Here is an 18025-nt window from a genome sequence, read left to right on the forward strand (position 1 = left end):
AGAGAGAGAGAGACAGAGAGACAGAGATAGAGACAGAGACCTGTGGTGTGTGTGTGTGTGTGTGTGTGTGTGTGTGTGTGTGTGTGTGTAGGTGAGGGGCAGGGCAAGATAGGTAGATGGATAGGGATAGCAGCTCCAGAGATGACTTCTCAATTTTCTCCTTTTGTATAGGAAATGTCCCATCTCTGACATAACTTTTCCTCTCCAGTATTTCTAGAGCAAGTATTGGTGGGGAAACTGGAAAAGTTACTTCTTGGGATCTTTGGTCACTGCAGTCAATTGAGCGGGACAAAGGAGGAAGAAAAAAAGGAAAATAATTTGACTTAGGCATGGATGATTTGGGGTCTGTTTTCATAGGCATAGGGGACTTGGCTTTTACTAGATTCTGAGAAACATTTCCAGAGATTAGAAGTTCATTCCTCTGCCCAGATGGTCATGAGATTATAAGGGACTAAACAGCAAAACAGTTAAGAAAGATGCAGAAGGTGGTTGGGGGCTGAATATCTGATTTAACTCTTAATTTTCCTGTGCCAATCTCCAGACTCTAAAGCATGGTATATGTACAGCAAACAAGTAAATATTCAGTTAGGGTTTTTAGTTCAGTCTTTTCTACACTGTAGGATCTTAACATCTATGATATCTAAATCTTTTGAGAACCTGGTCCAGCAGGGGAATTTTTAGAATAGGTCTTAAGCAGTTAGTCAATAATCAATCAACAAGCAATTATTAAATGCTTACTGTGTGCTCTTACACTGTGCTAAGGACTATGGATACAGAGAAAGGCAGACCTATCAAGGAGCTCACTTTCTGATGGAGGAGCCAACCTACCAATAGCTAGGTACACACAAGACATATAGAGAATGCAATCTGGAAACCTCTAACAGTTAAGGGAACTGAGAAAATCCTCCAATAGAAGGTGAGCTTTGAGAGAAGAGTATTGAAGGAAGCCAGAAAACTGAGGAGAGGAGCAAAAGTATGGTCAAGATACTACCTTCATCAACAGCTCCTCTTTGAAGACAAATCTGCTGGCACCAGGCAAAATGATGCGCATCATCTTTTAGTCTTTCTTAATTGCCCTCCTCCCCTCCTCCCTCAATTACCAGGACTCAGTGATGTCTGCTCTTAACCCTCATTCCCTCAATCAAAGCAAGAAAGAATCTGCTATCAGTTATTATTGCATGTGCCCTTCTGGGGTGTAGCTCCTGCATGCTCTGAATTCCCAGCTCCTTCCTTTCTTACCTCATTTACAACCCTGTGATTCCAAGGAAGCCTAATGTAAGCCTCATTGTTATTATAAAGGTCATAGGATATTTACAGTGAAAAGAGACCTTAGAGATAGCAAATGAATTGGGTAAAGTCACACTGATAGTTACAAGTGTGGGTGAGACTGGAAACCAAGCTCTTGCCTTTCTGCCTCAAGTTCTTTCCATTAACAACAAGCTCCCTCTTAAAAGTAGAATAAAAAGAGAGAAATTATAAGGGGAACAGTGCTGGATTTGGAGTTAGATTAGTTACTTAACGAGCTGTGTGACCTTACCAGATTCAGTAAATACCTTTGAGCCTCAGTTTCTTCATCAGTAAAATGAAAGATTTAGAAGAGATTATTTCTAATTCATCTAAATTCTGTGTCCATCTCTAAATCCTTAATATTAAGTTTTTTTTTTGGTAAATTGGCTATAAAACATCAGTTCTTCTGCATTACAAGTGTCTGTCCAGCTGAAATGAATGAGAATAAAATTTCTGTACAATTTGAAAAAATCTATGCTTCTATGATTTCAATATTTGATAAAGATTTGTTTCTCTGAGAAGAGAGAAAATTACCTGAAACCCCCTGGCCCTATTAGTTACTTGTGATTCAGTTATTTAAATGGTAATTCACAGCTTTGGGTTTCTCAAACTGTTTGAGTCTACACCGGAGTCCCTCCATGAAAAGCTCTGCTCAGATGCCCTATGATGGCATTGAGGTGACCCATGGTTTTCAATGACTATGGAAGCACTGCATAAATTTATTTTAAGGTTCAGTGGTGCTGGAAAGTCTTTGACTATCATCCCAGAAACAAGTTGTTTATGCTTTTCAGTGACCATCCCAGCTAGATAGAGAGAGAATCATCCCTGGGTAGTTTCGCCTCTAGGTGAATAATTCCTTGCCCATGGCAATCTGGCAATCTGTGAAACAAAGAACAGTACAAATCAGCACTTTGTCCTTTGTCTCTATCTTTTGCTTCTGAAAAAAGAGTGACAGAGGAATGGAAAAAGGGAGCAGAGGTCAATAAGAATCACCAGGTTTTCAGATGGTCCATAAACATTAACTGTCAGTGCTCTGAATGACATCACTCTCTCCAGCTACATACCACAGTTTTCACTGTTACTGGAGAAATGAAATCATATCAATCTTGACATTATCACTATAAATAAAACTAGAGATATAAAGAAACTTCCATTAAATGGGAGGGAAGGATATCTCAGTGTTCTTGGAGAGGCAAAGAAAGGAGTAGGAAGAGTTGTTTTTTTAAGTATCTGATGATGACAAAAGAGGTCATTTCATGAGCTACTTAGTCATCTTATATTTCAGGGTTCAGAGTGAGCAAAAGCCAAAAGATTGCCATGAAGATGATTGCCATCATATCAGGTATAGATAGAGATAGATGGATAGGGAAATATAATACCATAGAACATGGAATTCGGCCATTCTAGGTAAAACAACACACATGTAATTATTTGTGACTTTGTGGCAAAGGTAGTTTTTGAGGATAGTTGGGAAACACTATAAAATTAAGAAAATATACCAAATGCAGGTATGCTACATAGAAGGCTCACACATATACACAAAGAGTACTGCTGCAAGAAGTGATTTGGGGTCCAATAGATGTGGTAAGTCCAAATTATATAAGAAAAAAAATGAAACTGGAGATATTCTTAGAGAACAGAAAAATGTATTACTCGTGTCTGAATTGGCTATTTGTATATATGTTTAGACCACTAACTTTTTAGTACAAAAATGAAAACATAAAATTATAAGAAATAAGAAAAAAGATGCAGTTAACACGATTTGAATCTGATCTATTTTAAAAGCTATTAATGTTGAAAAATTGAAAATAGAAAATACAACAGATATTGATATGGTTTATCACTATTTCTTACCAATATTTAGGCAATATAAATTGACTGGCACAGTGAAGAGGCCAGAAGAACCTAGAAACAATCCAAGGCAAGAAAACTCTGGTCTCCTTGCCAAATGAAGAAAGATGGCAACACAGAATGATGTTCCTTTAGAAATTAAACTTTTTTTTTGCAAAAGCTTTATGGAGGATAATAGTGGAAGATTATGAGTAGCCTTTTGTCACAAAATAGTGTGAAATTGTGGAAGGGGATATGGATTTGGATAGATCTTTGTATGAGGCCCAAGTAAACCAAATCATGACAAGAGCCTTCACTTGGGTTCTTATCTCACCTTGGCACATAGGCATTTACTACCTGTGAGACCCTGGACAAATCATTTAACCTCCTGGGCCTCATTTTCTTTATCTGTAAAATTAAGGAGTTGGACTAGATTACTTCTTAGCTCTATATCTAAGAACATATTTGTGGGGGAGGATGAAAAGGAATCTACTTTAAGTAACAGAATGGTTAACACAGAGAAGAGAAAACTTGGGGGCATTGGGAGTAGGAGGGAGGGAAGTAGGGAATAAGTGATTTTATAGTGCCTATTTGTCAGGCATTGTGCTAAGTGTTTTTATTTGTTTGTTTTACAAATATGCTCTCATTTTATCTTCACAAAACCCCTCAGAGGCAATGCTATTATTATACCCATTTTGCAGTTGAGAAAACTGAGACAAATAGGTTAAGCAACATCCCAATTCCAGGTCCAGCACTCCATTCAGTGCACCACTAGCTGGGGTGGTTATCTTAGCTGTTTTCAAGTATTTGAAAGTTTATGCCACTGAAGAAAGATTAAACTTATTCTGTTTGGCCCCAGAGGGCAAACTGGGAGTGCTAGTAGATTTGCAAAGAAAAGGATCCAGGTGCAATGTGAAGAAAAGCTTCCTAAAAATTAGAAATTTACAAAATGGAATGTTGTGTCTGAAACAGGAGTAGGTTCTCCCTCATTTGAGTACTATGAAGTAAAGATTAGAGGACTGTTTTCTGGGCATGTTATAATGAAGGGACTCTTCTGCAGGGATGGGTTGGACTGGATGACTTTTCTATGAATATGATTTTTTTTTATCATTTTGACAATGTTTATATTTTAAATAGATTTTAAAAGAGCTCAACATCACATTCTCTAAGTAGAAAACTCTCTACCAATAACCTCCCCCTCTACCCCCTATCACATCTTGACAGGTTTTTAAAAGAGGAAATATAAAATACCATACAGCTGGTGGTTTTTATTCATTTATTCATATGGTCTCCTCCACTAATGACTAACCAACAAGTCATTAATTAAAATCATTTTGCCTGCAGAAACCCTCCAAATCATTATTTTGCTCCCATCCTTAGGAAATACCTTATGAAAGAAACATCAATAGGAAGTCTAAATAAGCAACATCAGAAGACTTTTCATGATAGGGAGGAGGAAAAATCATCACTTTATTTTTCTAACTTTGAAGTTTAAATGATCTTTTGGACTGTATGATGGTATAATCAAGATCACAACAAAAGAATCTATCATAAATAGACCCCACTAACACCAAGGTTCGCTTTTGCATGGAAATCATCTTTCAGAGCCATAGATGACCTCTCACACACTTCTGCTGTAGCACTGTCCATGCTGTGGATGACAGCATGACATAACAGTGATAATGTAGAGAGGAAACATATTATTAAGTACCATGATAGCAGAACAATACATCAAAGTGTCAGTTTGGATGCAAACACTCATCTGTTTTCACGTATGGGATGAATTTGAGAATGTTGAAAGTTAAATTCATAGAATTTCTTATTTAAAAAAAAAAACAGTCTTTGAAAGCCCAGAACTTGATAAAGTCTCCCACTACCAATTTCCTGAGCCCTATGGCAAAGGGAATTGGGATTTCCTGATGATAGCTACAAATGAAAACTCTCAATTCTCCCATTCTTGTTTTCAGTCATCCAAGCAATACATGGAGCTGGTTGTTTGTATTTATGTGCTGTTAGTACTGGGAAATATTACAATCCCTGAGGCAAAGGAGCAAACCATTCGCTGTGTCTGGCATCTTAAAATGTTGGACAATAATAGTTTAACTCACTTTTATTGAGTCTTCAAAAGAAACTTGAGTGAGCCTGGAGAAAAGTTAAGAAAAATTAACTTCAAATTAAAAGATGAAATTATATTTCTAAGCAGAAAGCTCCATGAAATCTGTTTTGTGGTGACCCCTTGAAAAGAAAGGTCATGAATGAACTTCACATAAAGGAAAATGATTTGGTGAGTTGGGTAGTGGACAACACATGATCCCAAATGTATTATGGTTATAAAACGATTGTGTCTAGCACTTACTAAGCTCCTATGGTATTTCTTTCCATGCTGCTTTGGGGTATTATAAAACTGAGTTCATTAAAATCATTTCCCAAGAGACATGGGAAATAATGTTATCCTATAGTTTGGTGAGTGAATAGTGTACTTAAATATGTTTGTATACGTGGTAGTGAAAAATAAAATCTTTTTAGGAGTTTTCATCTACCTATGCATCGATCCATGTCCCTCTCTTCTAGCCATATTTACTTCCCCTACCCATTCCTTGAGGTGGGCATTTAATTTGATGACTACCAGCAGATGAATTAAGCCAGACAAAATTCAATTCAAATTAGACTTATTAAATATCTGTTTTGTACAGAATCCTAGATTGGAAGTGACAGGAAAAAACAGCCAGTTTAGGAAAGAAATAATCACTGTTCTCATGGAGTTTATGATCTAGTAGAGAGATGTGACACACACACACACACAAGTAAATGATAAATGAAAAATGGGTAAACAGGAAGGGTAGAATGCTAGGTGGGGTGGGCAGAGGAAGCTCACTAAAGGGGATCCTTAGTGAGCTGGGCTCTAAAGGGTGGGATGCAATTGAGGGGGAGGTGGAAAGGAGGTTTCAGGCATAAGAAGCAATGTGATCAAAAACAAAAAGGTGGGAAAGCATTAGACATGGCTAAGAAATAGAGGTAGAATAACCCATTTAGGCTAGAACACAGAAGCAGATGGAAGGGAATAGTATGAGATGAGCTTGGAATTGTGGAAGCCACGTAAAAAAGTTTTTACTGCATAAGCAATAGGGAGCTATTGAAGGATTTTGAGCAGAGGAGTGACATGACCAGAGCTACACATAAGGAAGAGTGATCTGGTAGTGATGTTTTTTTAGAGAATACACTTTTGTCATTTGCTAGAAAATTTCCTCAGATTTCATGTCTTGCCACTTCTTTAGAATAGGCTTAGATTTCCCACAATTATACATAACCATAAGATAACACAGAAATAATAGGTGGAACTTAATTAATTTCCTGCAATTGGTTAATGATTCCTTTTTTGTCATCTTTATTTTGGTCCTTAAAAGATAGTCACAAGCTTGTTCATGTGGATGTATTTACATAAAGAAGGCTGAAACCAGAAAGGTCTAAGTCAGTTTCATTATTCTAAGAAGTCTGTAGCACTGAGAAGATGCCTGGGTTCATTCTTCCCTCCCACTATTCCCCTCTCTCCATAAGTGGGATTACTGTTGGTATCATACTGCAGCATTTCAACAGATTGCTATTCTCATCACTGTGGTCATTCCCTCCATGGTGGAAAATCGTGACCAATTCAGACTTTGCATCACATATGATTCCTTTTCAATATTATAGGATCTAGTCAACAAGCTGGAGATCTCCATCTAGGACTGACTGATTACATTATGGATACCATGGATACCAGAGCAACATGAAGGCTGCTGACTTCATATGCCTTGCTCTCAATATGTGAATATCCTACATCCCTTCCCAGCCATACATCTCCCCAACAAAGTCCTTTTCCACTTCCTGCATGGAAGTCATTACTGGATGAATTCACATCCACCATCTCTCTATTTCCCTCTGAGTAAACAATTTTGGAAGTATACTCCCTCTGTGCAGCCTCTTCTTCTGATTGGCCAGTTTTTTCCAGAACCTCCATTTTTGAGGAAGAAGTCTAGGGCAGCCAAACTTTCATTCTTCTGCGGGCTGTCCTCCTGACCTGGACTTTATAATGCCCATGACAGGTACCTTCACCTGCCTTCAGCAGCAGTACCTCAATTTTGGCTCCTTTTTGTGAATTCCCCCCACCAGAATGTAAGTTACTTGAGGGTGATGGCTATCTTTCTGATATGTACACATATATGTATATATGTATGCATGCATTCACGTGGGTACATGCATGCAATAAAGCATATGCATGTCTATACATATATTTATGTAAAATATATGTGTACACATGTACACATACACCCGCATATATACATATGCACGAACATGCATATTTGTATCTATATAGATATCTATAGAGAGATAGATAAATATAGCAGTTAAGTGCTCCTATGGATAGAGCACTAGGCTTGGAATCAGGAAGATCCATCTTTCTCTTCAGATCTATTCTCAGACACCTACTAGCTGTGTGACCCTGGGCAACTCACTTAACCCTATTGGCCTCAGTTTCCTCATCTATAAAATGAGCTGGAGAAGGAAATGATAAATCATTCTAGTATCTCTGACAAGAAAACCCCAAATGGGGATATGACGAGTTACAAGACTCAAGAAACTCAACAATAACACGCACATATATGTATGTGTATATATGTATGTAAACACATATATGCATATAATATATACAGAAGCGCAGGCCCACACACACACAATTCACATATTACATGTGTGTCTCTGTGTGTATATATACATTATATGTATTCTATACCTGTTTCTATTTCCATTATCTCTAGTCTTAGAGACAATTGAGCCTAAGAGTAACATAGTCAGCTAGAAAAGGCAAAAACATAAATAAAAGCGGGGAGGGTAGTAAGAACCAAAGAAGACATACAACAAAAAGAATGTTCTCCTAGGTGCTGGTATTCTCCTCGAACCCAATATTTACTTACCTGGGAACATACTGTGTCCTTCAGTATAATTTAAGCTCTTTGAGGGGAGGGACAACTTAATTTTTATCTTACTATCCCCCCAAACTTAGCATAGCACCTGGTATATAAAAGAGGCTTAATGAATATCTATAGAATTGAATTGAATTGAATTTACTCATGGCCTACGGCTCAAATCACTGGCTGTGGAATGTGGAATAGTCTATAAAACAATTAGATTTCTCCCTATCCCAGTGCTTGGGGAAACTGAAATGCTAGACTGCTGATTTAAAAATTTAAAAAAAAAAAGGAAAAAGGAAAAAAAGCTAGATATTGTTCCTCGAAAAGCTGATGATGATACATTCCTCATTCTAGCAGCATAACCCTACCTAACACTGAAAACTACTGAGACTATCATTATTTAATAATGAAGGCCACATCTTAAGCTTTGTGTACCTTAAGATTTATTTATTGGGCAAGTAATCACTCTCAAGTGAAATGGGCAACTTCAATTTCAGAGAATATTATAGCAGCTACAGCTTTGCCTTTCCCCGCAAATGCTTTCCCCTTAGATGCAATGGGCTTAGACAAAACCAATCACATCCAAAGTCAGGGTTTTTTTTTTAGACTTGCACAACAGAAACATGATTTCTTTAAAAAAAAATTAAGCATTGTCAAGTTGTTTTAGGTGATGCGCTTGAAAATCTTCCTGAATCCTATGCATAAAACATGATTCATGAGACAGTAAATAGGGGAAGAAGTGACTTTATAAGATGTGGTATGAAATTATTTTAAAATTGAGCATTTTAATTGGCTGACAATCTCTCCCCAGGATTTACCAATTAGCTTGCATTTAAAGGACATGACAACAGTTGGTCAATCAAAGTGGAAAATAATAATAGTGTCAGATTAGTAGGATGCACTGATTGTCATGTTTCATTAATAACTTGTAAATTGTCTAAGTTCCCATTTCATACCAGGTTATGTGGAAGTGATGTGTGGTTGCCCTTTGTACTTCCTAACACACAAACACAGTTAAAACCATATAGAATTAGTGGCTATTTTTCTATGGCGATATTCTATACCAAATATTTGGTACAGAATTGGGATTGAAAAATGGATATACTCTTTAGCATTCATTTGTATGTTTATTAAAACCAACACAATTGGGCAACTGAAATATTTGGAGCATCCTAAGAGAAGTTGTGTGTCATAGTGGATAAAGAACAGGAAATCAGGAAAGGCCTGGGTTCAGATCCTATCTCTGAAATATTAACTGTGTGACCCTGGCCAAGTTGCTTCATCTCAGATCTGCCCAAGCAACCTTCTTAGACTTTAAATTTCAAAGGATGTTTTGATTGGGTTGTTTGGGAGTTTTCCTATAGCAGTGGCAGGTCTTGTAAAAAAAAATTCAAATAGTGGCCATTTCAATTCCCTATATAGAACTCTTCAATGGCTTCCCTGTTGCCTGTATGGTAAAATACAAATCCTGTACCCTGGCATTTAAATTGCCCCATGAGATGGCTTCCAATAGCCTGTTTGGCTTTATTGTATCTTTGCATCTTCATATACTCTCCATTCACATCAAATGGAACTGTTACCTGTTCATTCTATACTATATAAAATCTCTTGCCTCCATACCTTTGCAAGGTAGTCCCCAGTAGCTGAATAAAGGTATCCTTCTCCTCTGCTTGAATCCCTATTCACACACATGAGAGTTTTATTGATTTCCCCAGTTATGGCATTTTAATAGCCTTCAAATTACTTTGTATATTCTTCCCATTTTCTTATCTGTGTAGAAGTTGTATTGTCTTGGTGGAGTAAGGGATCCTTGAAACCAAACACCGCCTTTTTTTTATCAAATCCCCAGAGAGCCTAGTATGGCACCTTGCATATAGTAGGTGCTGAATAAATATTTGTTAAATTGAATTGAATTGAATTGTAGTTGAAACAATGGCAACCTGTACTGTGGAAGTCATTGCTCATCATACTTACAATTCTAAGTGGTGATTTGGTATTCAGCTGTTGTATGTTGGGTTTTTTTTTATTACCTCAGACCTTGCTACTCTTGCTTAATAACCTCTGGGGGTAGGTATTCAGAAAACTGGGACTATGTAGTCAAATGAGGACATTTGGTCATCTTATACTAGAAAAAACAGCTCTCCACTCATATCTCCATGTGGACATGCTTATTTCCCACAAACAAAACACCAAGAGTACAGGAAATTCCAATTCCCAAAAGAGCATTGTGTCAGGAGGACAGACCTTTCCCAAGAGCTGCAACCTCCAGGCCCTCATTGCACCAAGGAAAAGCACTCAATTGGAAGAAAACTCCCTGAAAATTTATTTAATAATAGAAAAATTCTAAACATGATATAATATGACAATAAAACAACTGAAATCAGATGAATATATCAAGAAATGTAGAAAAGGCTTTTGACAAAATATAACAAATTTTATGTAAAAAAAAACAAAACATTTGAAAGTAAAGGAACAAACTGACAATTTCTTTGGTAGCCAATTTAGAAAATCTGAAACCAAGAGTTTATATTATGTAAGGAGAAGAGCTGGAGGCTTTCACAATAAGATCAGGAGTGAAGTAGAATGTCAATTGTCATAACCATTTGATAGAATTCTAGAAAAGCTAGATAGTACAAAGAGACAAGAAAAAATGAGGAGGAAAAACAAAGGCAAAGAGATAGTAAAAATACTGCTTTTTGTAGATGATATGACATTTTTACTTAGAGAATTTTTAGAGACTAAAATTAATTGACATAAAAATTATCAAACAGAATACGAAATAAAATCATGAAAATCTTTAGCTGTTCTATATATTGTCAACAAAAGATATCAAGAAGAGATAGACAAATTTCATTCAAAATAATCACAGAATATGTTAAATATCTGGGAATCTACCTTCCAGGTCATACACAGGAATCATATGAATACAAGTGCAAGGAACACCATATAGAAATAAAACTTGAGTTAAATAATTGTAGACATTCATTGCTCATGGTTGGGCTGAGCTGATATAAAAATGATATATAAATTAATTCATAAACTGTAATATGCCAATCAAACTGTGAAAGTGTTATTGTGTAGAGCTAGCCAAAGTAGGAACAAAAATAATCTGAGAAACAACAGGTCAAGAATGTCAAGGGAAATTATGAAAAAAGACAAGACTAGAAGTACCAGACCTCAAATTGTACTAAAAAGTAGTAATCATTAAAAAAAACTATTTGATACTATTTAAAAATAGAGTTGATCATTGGCACAGATTATGTACACAAGGCAAGAAGTAAACAAACATCATAATGTAGTGTTCAACAAACTCAGAAATTTCAACTACTAAAATAAGGATTCACTACTAAAACTGTTCAAAAATCAGACTTAACTAGCATCTCACATCATAGAGCACCATATGTTCCAAATACATACTTGCCCTAGGTATAAAAGGTCATTAGAGATGCTTTTCATTTTTTTTCAAGCAATCAGGGTTAAGTAACTTGCTCAAGGTTACACGGCCAGTTATTTCTGGGTGTGGTGCTAAGTATCTGAGCCCGAATTTGATCCTCAGGTCATCCCGACACTGGAGCTGGTGCTCTTTACTTGCTGGGCCACCTGGCCACCCAATGCTTTTCATTTTTTAAAAAAATGAAAGAAGAATTTTAAATCAAACAAGCGAGAGGATCATAGGTGAAATGGACCACTTCGACTTCATAAAAATTCTAGAGATTTGATACAAATAAAATCAATGCAGTTTGAATTAGAAAAGAAACAGTGAATTGAGAAATAACTTTGTGGTAATTTTCTCTGATTGAAGGACTGATATCAGACCCATGTAGGCAATTTTGTCACTAGTATCTAAAAATAAAAGCCATTTCTCAGTAAATGGCCAAAGGAAATGAACAGACAATTCTCAAAAGAAAGATGAAGTATCTACAATGATATGCAAAATACTCCAAATCACTAAAAATAAAAGAAATGCACATTAAAACAACTTTCAGGTTCTACTTTACATGACAACATTATGTAAGGTGTATAAGGTATATAAGTATAAGATTTAGCAAGGATTGTATAAATCAGGTTGGGGAACCTGTGGCCTCAAGGTCACATGTATCCTTCTAGGTCCTTGGATGCAGCCTTTTGACTGAGTCCAAGTGTTATAGAACAAATTCTTTTATTAAGGGGATTTGTTTTGTGAAGTTTGGATTCAGTCAAAGAACCACACTTGAGGACCTAGAGGGCCACATGTAGCCCTAAGGCCACAGATTCCCCACCCATGGTATCAATGAAAAATACAATTATTAGAGGAGGTTTATACCCTCAAGTGAACAGAGAAGAAAAGGACCTAAACCTATAATGCATTTATAGTAGCAATTTTTATCATAGTAAAGAACTGGAAAGAGTAGATGCCCATAAAAATGGGGGAATGCTTGATCAAATTATGGTATAGGATTGTAAAAGAGTATTTTGGGATTGTAAGAAATGATGAATAGGATGGATTCAAAGAAGCCTGGAAAGACTTGCTTGAACTTACATTAAGTAAAAAGCAGAACCAGAAAATTTATATGACATTAGAAAGGCAATATGCTTTGAAAGATGCAAGAACTCCGATAAAGGAAATGACCAATCAGGTCTCTAGAAGACTGATGATGAATCATGCTTCCTACCTTTCGGGAAAAGATTGAACCAGGCATAATATGAGGTATACATTTTCAGAAATGGTCATTTTAGGGATGTTTTATTTTATTATACTAACTTATTACAAGTACAATCTTTTTGTGGTAGACAAAAGAGAGTTTGTAGAGACAGTTAAAGGAAGAACGGAGAGGACTCTGAAGGAGTGATGATACCCCTTTCCCCCAAAAAGAAAGATGAAATTAAATAACATCAATAAATAATTTTTAAAATACATAGAAAAGTTCAGAAGGGGACAGAGATGAACAAAACATTGTTAGAATTAGCATATTAAATTTGAAATATAAGTTTGAAAATCAAGCTGTAGCTAGTCAAGATTCACTAAGGGCACTTATCCTTTTCTTTGTATGGCCAAATATTCTTGTAATAAAAATAATTTTTATAACAGCATTATAAAATTCCCTAAAATACTGCATACCCTTTACTACTCTCTCAGCTCTGCAAGTGTGGAAACTTACTGTAAAAAAGAGGAAATATTTTTTCTCTTCCAAATTTCTGACTTGAGGATTGTGTGTTTCAGTGAATGGAGCACTTGACTCAGGGTTGGAAGGCCTAGGGTATAGGACCAGCTTGGACAATATTTGTATAACCTTGACTCAGTCACATAACATCTCTAGATATTTGTTTCCTCATTTGTTGTTCAACATTTTAAATAAAAATAAATACTGATATATTTTAATTCTATACCATCCTTTCTGAATCTGTCCTTCCCCCTTTTCCCCAACCCTGTTATCCAAAACCAAAAAAAAAAACCCCAATATCAACAACCATTACAACAAAGCAGAAAGAACAAAGTAAAAAAGAAACTTCATTTTTTGTTATAACACCATTATACTTTGTTGTCAAAGAAGAGATGAAAAACATAACTTCCTTGGAAAGAACAAAGACAAATAAAACTTTGTACTTTGTAAGTGTAACAATCGAAGTGGTTCCCAAAGAAGAGATGAAAAATATACCTTCTTTCCTTCCTTTTTTTTAAGGGTGGGAGACTATAGATTTGTAAGATGTCATATACTGGAAGACTTGGTTGTTGTGTGGGATAGTTTTGCCATCTGCCTATTTTTTTCCTCTGTTTATTTTTTATTACAATGGATAACAGGGTTGAGGTTTATGTATGTATATATGTGTGCATATATGCAAATGTATATATGTGTATACATGTATATATACATATGTATATGTGCATTCATATATAGTATAAAATTGCAGTGTAGATGTCAGTGATTATTCCTGAATTAACATTTTATTAATGACTTGGATGAAGGCATAGAAGATACTTTCATCCAATTTGCAGATGGTACAAGGCTAGGAGAGATAGCTAACACTCTAGATGACAACAATTTGAATCCAAAAAAGTCTTGATGGCCTAGAACATTGGGCTGAATCTCACATGGTGAAATCCAATAGAGGACATATGTAAGCTTACACTTATGTAAAACAATAACAATCAACTTCACAAGTACAAGATGGGAAGAGAAGAATGACTAGACAACCAAGGTTCTGAAAAATATCTGGGGGATATAAGTTAACCAATGGCAAACATAGTATGAATCAATAGTGTAATGTGGCTGCTGCCAACGTTGGTGCCACCTTGAGTTGCACTGAGAGAGGCAGAACTCCCAGGAACAGGATGATGATAGTCCCCTGTGCATCTGCCCTCAGACCACACTGGTGGTTTGAGCTTCAGTTCTATGCGTCACAATTTAAAGAGGGCCTTGATAAACTGGAGTGTCCAGAGGAGCGCAGCCAGGATGGTTAAGGGGTTTGAGACCATGTGAGATGATGACTGACTGAAGGAATCAGGTGTGTTTGACCTGGAGAAGAGCTGTCTTCAGGTTTTTGAAAGGTTGTCATGTGGAGGAGATATTGGGCTTACTCTGTTTATATTCAAAGGGCAGAACCAGGAAGAATGGGTGAGAGATGCAGGAGTCAATTTAGATTTGATGGCAGAAAAAACTCCCTATAAATTGGAACACTCCCAAAGTGGATGGCTTGCCTTGAGAGGTAGTGCGTTTCCTGTTCTTGGATGTCTTCAAGCACAGACTGGATGACTTGTCAGCTATCTTATTTTGGGGATTCCTTTTGTGTATGGGTTGGACGAGATGGCCACTGAGGCCCCTTCCAACTTTTAAATTCTGTAAATTTATAAAAACATAGACAATCTTATCTGAACTTTTTTTATATCCCTCAGCTACTATTCTGCTCACAGTAGGTGTTTAGTAAACATTAATTCTATTCATAGTGTTGTAATTTTATATTGTGTTCTATTGTAGAATAGTATTGCAATTCTAGCTCAGAGGGAATTTATTCTAGGCCTCTCTTTACTTTTTTTTTTTATTTTTATCCATTCAGATGTTGCAAGAGCAATTGAGTTATTGGAGAAACTACAAGAATCTGGAGAGGTACCCGTTCAAAAGCTACAATCCCTCAAAAAAGTTCTGCAGAGTGAGTTTTGTACAGCTATTCGTGAGGTACGGCATCCAGCTTTTAGTCATTGCGTTTAGCCATATGGCCTACAAGTAGACTTGTTTTCTGCGTATAATCTGTAAACAGGGAACCAGACTGGAGCTAAATCTTTGTCTTTTCCTTTTTTAGCTTCTTGGACAGATGATAAAACACAATCTCTTCTGTGAAATTCCTAAATTAAACCCCAATGAGATTGGTACATTCTTACAAAACCAAAATGCTACACGTGGTGGGCTGGTGAGAGATGCCATCCTAGGGAGACGGGGCCATGTGATCATGGCATTATGTTGTATAATGGTCATATGAAGCTCTCTGGAGACAGAGGCTGCTTTTTACTGAGCAGAGCCTGGGTTTTCTTTAACCTACTTTTAGAATTTTAACAGAGAGAATCATGACTTGGCAGTGAATTGACAATTATCTCAATCTTACCTTCTTTCCTCTTCAATGTCTTGAGCTCTGTTGAAGCTTTTAATTTTGCTGTGGTTATGTTAAAAATTTCTTTGGCGCCCCAGAGAGAGGGGTGGTGCTTACAAAGATAAATGGCATATTCCCTCACTGCACTCAAAAACATTGTAATCTTGTAGTCATGAGATAATAGTATTAATAATTATAGCTAGCATTTCTATATTACTTTAGGGTTTACAAAGTAACTTACAAATATTATCTCATTTAGTCCCTTCAACTATCCTGTGAGCTGTTCTTTTTCCTATTTTTACAGAAAAGGAAATTGAGGTAGAGAGAAGTTAATTGACTCTCCCAGGGTCATGAAACTAGTAAGCTATCCTCACAACAACCATGTTAGGTAGGTGCTATCATTTCCCCCATTTTACACACGAGGAAATTGAGGCAGACATAAGTTAGGTGCCTCATCACACAGTGTCTGAGGCCAGATTTAAAATCAGGTCTTCCTGACTCCAGGTCTGGTCTCTATTCAGTCCACACCTAGCTATGTGAGATGAGTTCAGATCTCCAGATCTATGCATGTGATCTCCCACGGTGCTCCAAGAGCTCATGTACTCTGCATGTAATCTCTGAGAACAGGATAAGTACCAAAATATTAGAAAAAAGGGGGGAAATAACTTTATTTTGGTCAAAACCATGGACCAGCAGACTGGATAGCTAACAAATTTCTAGGAAAGATGATTAAAGCCAATTATTTGGAGCACTGAGAAGAGAAAGTGGCAATCATATAGAGGCTAATGGGTTCATCAAGAACGTCATTTATTTAAACTATGGAACCACATAAATTATAACTAAAAGAAGAATTTGATCTCTTCTAAAGTGGGGAGTTCTTGACTTTTTTATTGCCTTGTATCATTTCGGCAGCCTCATAAAGCCTATAGTCCTCTTCTCAGAATAAGGTTTTAAATGCATCATGGCTAACATTTATTACCATGTGCCAGACACTATTCTAAGAACTTTGCAAATATCTCATTTGATTCTCATCACAACAACCCTGAGAGGTAGGGGCTATTATTTTATCCCTTTGAAAGATGATGAAACTGAGGCAAATAGAAGTTAAGTGACTTATCCAGGGTCACACAGTATGTATCTGAGGCCACATTTGAACTGGGGTATTCCTGATTGCAGGTCTGTTACTCTATCCATTGCACCATAAAAGACATGGAATTACAAAGGAAAACAATTCTATTAAGAAGTCTTTAAAAATAAATTCATAGACTCCAGGTTAAGAACCCCAATCTTGTTCAACCCACTCATTTAATAGATGAGGAAACTGAGGTGCTTAAAGATTAAGTCACTTGTCCAAGACCATAAAGAACAAACTTCATTTCCTTTTTTTATAGGCTAATTAGATTAATAGAACAGGGCATGTCTTTGATATGATGTAAATTGATTTCATGAAACATGTGAGATAATAATTTATGATGTCCTCAAAAATAAACTAGAGAGATGAGACCTGATAATACTGATAAGCAGATACAAAGCTCGTTCAGTCTTATAAAGATAATTTAGGGATTGATGACACCCAACAAAGAGGTCTCTAGTAGTGTGTTACTGGGCTTTCTATCTAACCTATTACTCTTCAACAGGTATCAGTTATTTGGACGAACACACAGAAGGCCACCTTATATTTTCATAGGATTCAAACCAGGAAGGGATAACTAATAAGACAGATGAAAGATTCAAAGTAATAAATGAATCTAGGAAGCTAAAATGATAGACCTAAACTACCCATATATAATTTAACAGAAATAAATATGAAATCCTACATTTATATTTAAAAAAAAAACCTTAATTGTACTAAGTACAGGATGGTAGATATATGGTCAAACAAGTTCACATGAAATATCTTTGGGGGTTGCAATTGAACATAATTCTAGTTTATGCCAATAATGTAATGATATCACCCTAAAAACCTACACTTCTTAAGTAAGAATATCCAGATTAAAGATGTTAGCAGCATTAGTCAGTAAACATTTTTTTTCAATTGCATATTCCCTGTAGTAAGTAGGACACTGATAAATAAGTATAGTGAAGGAGGCTGGAAATCATGTCATAAAAGGAGGTTCTAGAATACTAGGGATGTTTAACTTGGAGAAGGGAAAACTATTAGAAAAAAAATGTTATTTGAAGGACAGTCATACAGAGTGAAAATGACTACAAAGGAGAGAAATCAGATTCATTAATACAAGTCAGACAGGTTCACCATAGAAAAGAATTTTCTTTTCTTTTCTTTCCTTTCCTTTTCTTTTTTCTTCAAAGCAATTGGGGTTAAGTAACTTGCCCAAGGTTACACGGCCAGTTTGTGTGTGTGTGTGTGTGTGTGTGTGTGTGTGTGTGTGTGTGTGTGT

At 36.3% G+C, this 18025-nt stretch overlaps 1 protein-coding gene across 2 annotated transcripts in view; it reads left to right on the top strand.

Moving 5' to 3' along the window:
- The window catches only part of LIN7A (lin-7 homolog A, crumbs cell polarity complex component), a 212341-nt gene that overhangs the window by 41392 nt on the left and 152924 nt on the right, over positions 1–18025 (top strand). For both annotated transcript variants that reach the window (XM_069094792.1, XM_069094793.1), the window contains exon 2: positions 15099–15217. In XM_069094792.1, coding sequence (XP_068950893.1) covers positions 15099–15217 — 119 coding nt within the window. The remainder of the gene's footprint in view (positions 1–15098; positions 15218–18025) is intronic.

Source organism: Petaurus breviceps, unplaced genomic scaffold (assembly GCF_028583685.1).
Source record: "Petaurus breviceps papuanus isolate PSGF00001 unplaced genomic scaffold, PetGlider_PUasm1.0 221, whole genome shotgun sequence".
In the NCBI taxonomy this organism is placed as follows: Eukaryota; Metazoa; Chordata; class Mammalia; order Diprotodontia; family Petauridae; genus Petaurus; species Petaurus breviceps.